Source organism: Aegilops tauschii, chromosome 2, assembly GCF_002575655.3.
Source record: "Aegilops tauschii subsp. strangulata cultivar AL8/78 chromosome 2, Aet v6.0, whole genome shotgun sequence".
Taxonomy (NCBI): Eukaryota; Viridiplantae; Streptophyta; class Magnoliopsida; order Poales; family Poaceae; genus Aegilops; species Aegilops tauschii.
In genome coordinates this window covers 10,597,069-10,600,844 of record NC_053036.3, presented here as the reverse complement: position 1 = coordinate 10,600,844, position 3,776 = coordinate 10,597,069, and the positions used below count along the sequence as shown (strand labels likewise).

The 3,776-nt window shown below is 45.4% G+C and overlaps 1 protein-coding gene across 1 annotated transcript; it reads right to left on the bottom strand.

The window, feature by feature from the left end:
* Positions 1 to 3,776, bottom strand: LOC109779051 (disease resistance protein RGA2-like). Its single transcript, XM_020337638.4, has one exon. The coding sequence runs from the start codon at positions 1,629 to 1,631 to the stop codon at positions 159 to 161; it is 1,473 nt and encodes a 490-aa protein (XP_020193227.1). The 5' UTR covers positions 1,632 to 3,776; the 3' UTR covers positions 1 to 158.

Here is a 3,776-nt window from a genome sequence, read left to right as displayed (position 1 = left end):
TTCCATACAAAATGTATATTTTATTATCTTTCGTGGACTCCTTTTACATTTTACATATAAGTTCACTGTATGTCACTTGAGATCTGTAACAGATTTAGTTAAATTGTCATGTATCAAAATATTACAACGAGAGTTACATAACAAGTTCTGAAATAAAATTAGATTGGCACTCCTCGTCGCTTCCTCCCTGGCAGGGCACTACTTTGATGTGTATCCTGAGCATGACTTGTAACATAATTAGGAAATGATTTATGAGGGGCTATCCTTGATTCCCATGCAATTAGAGTGAAGTCTCCTTTGGGCCTAACAGTAGGATCTGTTATAAGTTCTCCAAATGTCACACTTGGCAATTCCGTCTTGATTGAAATATTATCACTATAAGGTTTCATGCTAAGTGGATGCAAAGCAATGTCTGTTATGTCCACTGGATGGCCTTGTTCTATACGCATGGTTGGGTTCAAACCATAAATGGAGCGGTTTCTTTTAACCATTCTTGCCACCTTGTCCAATATACAACGCCAGAACTGAACGTCGAGGTTGCTTCTTAACACATCCGTGAACATATTTGTTGCCACAAGTGAAACTTGCGAACTATGAATCACCATGGCAAATTCATCTGCTATTTGTACTAGCCGCGGATGTTCTGCTGGCTCTATACTTCCGAAGGCGAGTGCCTTGAAAAGGTAAGTCAACTCATCATGAGATAGCCCACTTAGTAAAATTGGTTTCACCGTTCCAAACCGGGCTATTCTTTTAAGCTTACTTACAATGATGACCTTGCTTCCTCTGCCCATTCTTATGAGAAATGAGTGAAAAACTTTCCAGTCATCATCACCTACATCAGAAGTGAAATCAATAACTACCAACATTATCTCAATCATGGCCCTCCCATCACCAAGTATCCCCAAAAGGTTGTCTCCATTCAAGTGCAAAATAGAGGAGAAGCGTGAACGGACCCTGTCATCGCCACACACATGAGCAACCAAAGTTTTCTTCCCAACTGCGACACCACCTATGAGCGGAAGAATGGCTAATGCATGATCACCTGAAGGATCGTTGTGCTCCAACAAAAAGCTCAAAAGCTTTTGCTTTTCAGCGTGTCGACTAAACATGAAGTTGTCGGTGTAAAGATAAACATCATATGGCCTACGCGACATGCGCTCACATCCACCCAAAAGCACAACAAACTCTGACATGTTTGCAACAACAATTTCTAAGCTTTCCAAAGCACCATGTGAGTCGAGGCCCATGGCCTTGTTGCCTTTCTCTGCCATTGTTCGAGAACGCTTGACTGGAATGACTAAATACAAACTGTTGCTAGATGAGTCATTGCTGCTAACCTTGTCGAAGCCCGCACCGTCTTGGAGGGCTCGGTACCTCGAGGCATCGAGGAGGCTGTGACCTCGGTACATGGCCTCCGAGAGCATCTTGAGCTGCATCATCATCCCGGAGTTTGTTATGTATCGAGTGTCCGCCTCCTCGACGATTGTACAAGCTCTCATTAGGAGATGCTGCAACCTTTCCACCTTCTTTTCCTCTGACTGCGCATGGCTTGAGTGGCACTTGTTCATCAGGAAGGAGATGAACCGGCTCACAAGTTCACTTGCAACTGCTGATATGGCAATCTCCATGGCCGGGATTGACGAGACTCTGCCAAGTCCTGAAGAGACTCTTAGCAAGATATAAACTGCTCCAGGCAGCCTGTTTTGTTTAAACAAAGAATCGCTGGACGACTGGGTGGGTGGGTGAGTGGGTTGGTGGCTGGGAGACCTGGACCTGGAGCAGTCAACTTTTCAAGCAGCATGGAAAAGAATGGACTGACCAGTATTTGACTATCTGTAATATTCATGGTAGGTCCAAATCCATTATTGTACCGTTCAGAAATGATATCTAATCATCTTTGCACTGTCTTTTGTTGGACTCCATTTACATATTACACACGTGGGAATTTGCTTGGTTTTTTTCCAGAGGAACTTCAGTGGAGAAGCAGGGCACAAGTCATCGTAAGTAAATGATATGTGCCTCTTTTTTGTATCATCGTCAGTGATGAAGAGAACCACAGCTCCATGCTTCAGTAATCTTTCAGAGCTACAGTAGCTCTTTTGGTTTCTTCAGAACCCAATCAGTCTCGCCGTGGTCCACTTTATGCCAGTTCAGTCTTTAACCGAAAGCGTGCAAACAGGGCACACCACTGATCGGTTGTTCCATGTGGTTCTTAATAATCAATTTGTCTTTTTGGATTCCTTAGATATTTTACATATGACACACCTCATTTCCCATATTTTACATATGACACACCTCATCCTCCGGAACAAACAGAGAGGTGAGGTAATATTTATTTTGGCCTTTATGAATCTCATCATCTATTTTGAACAGTTTGTTGCGCCATCTTATTGATTATTTACCGATTCATTTTGTCTGCATCTATTATAGGTGCATGCATTGAATTTTCGATTGCCTTTGCTTAGCGGATATATGTACAAACAATTCAGAGTCATTGCTTATGATCCATGATGCCACAAGTAAAAATAAAAGGAAATAGAAATCAATGCATGAATAATCACAGAAGCAATTCAAAGTCATTGCCTAATGCATATGATACACAATTTTTTTTCCCAAGTGGAGCCGCCCCGCCCAGTACGCGGTATCCCATCCAGGGAAAAATGTTTCAACGAAATTTCCGAAATTTCGGAATTTTCAGTGGGCCCCGAGTTTTTGGTATACCGGCCAAAAGTCTCGGTTCGGCCACATTTTAAGCCCAGCCCAGAAGCCCGCTCCTAGGAGCCCATACGTGTCTCCCGTTCGTGGCTTCGTGCGGTTCCCACTTCCCGTGACTTCCGTTTGGGAGTGTTCCATTACCCGCTTTCTCGTAGTCTCTGTTTCAAGAAAATCGCACGGCGGCGGCGGATTCTGGCGACTGGCGACGGCACAAGATGTCAGGGGCGAAGATGAATTTGCCCCTCAGTGCGGCAGCTGGTGCTGGGGGCGCCGATGCTCAGGCCAATGGCCTGAATGGCGCGGGCGCCGTGGGAGAAGGGGCAACATAGGCGGCTGCTGGTGCAGGGTCTGCAGCTGTTCCTGCTGGAAGAGGTGAGCAACGTATACATCAGTAGTATATGCAATCGATTTCAACTACAGTTCACGGTATACTCTAGTACATGAGTAGATTAGATTAGTTGCTTGTACATGAGTAGATTAGATTACATCAGTAGTACCTTACGGTACTGCTCTAGACTCTAGCACTAGATTAGCTTGCTTCCACCACTCATACTCATTAGTCTCTGCGTAATAACAATGAGAAGTTGGCGTTTTCTCATGGCCAATTTAGTATGCACGAACAAAGGCAATATAATTTGGAGATCCATTGTTGGAGTAAAAAGATAGAAAGAAAAGTTACCTCATGAATCATGCTTAGCATATAGAAAGGTCATTATAAAGAATCCATATGTTCGAAACTGTAACTCTAGAATTCTAAAATTCTGAAACTCGGAAGTGACCCGAGGATGACGGTCGCTCTCGTTCCCCACCTACCGCGCCCACCCTCACCACACCCACCGTCGCCACCACTTTCCCGCGCCGCCACCGCCGCCCCCATGGCCGTCGCCGCAGTCGCCACCCTCTATCCACCAGTAGGCGCGCGCCAGCCTGCTCCACATGGCTGGGGCGGTCAGATCCATTGGGGTGCGGAGGCGGTGAGAGGAGTGGATTCGAGTCCCTCTTCCCTTCGTCTACCAAGCATTCCCAGATCTGTTGAAGCCAATCACGCTCGTCTCGCC

Excerpts from the sequence above, each read along its gene's own strand:
- LOC109779051 (XM_020337638.4), bottom strand. The coding sequence starts at position 1,631 with ATGGAGATTGCCATATCAGCAGTTGCAAGTGAACTTGTGAGCCGGTTC.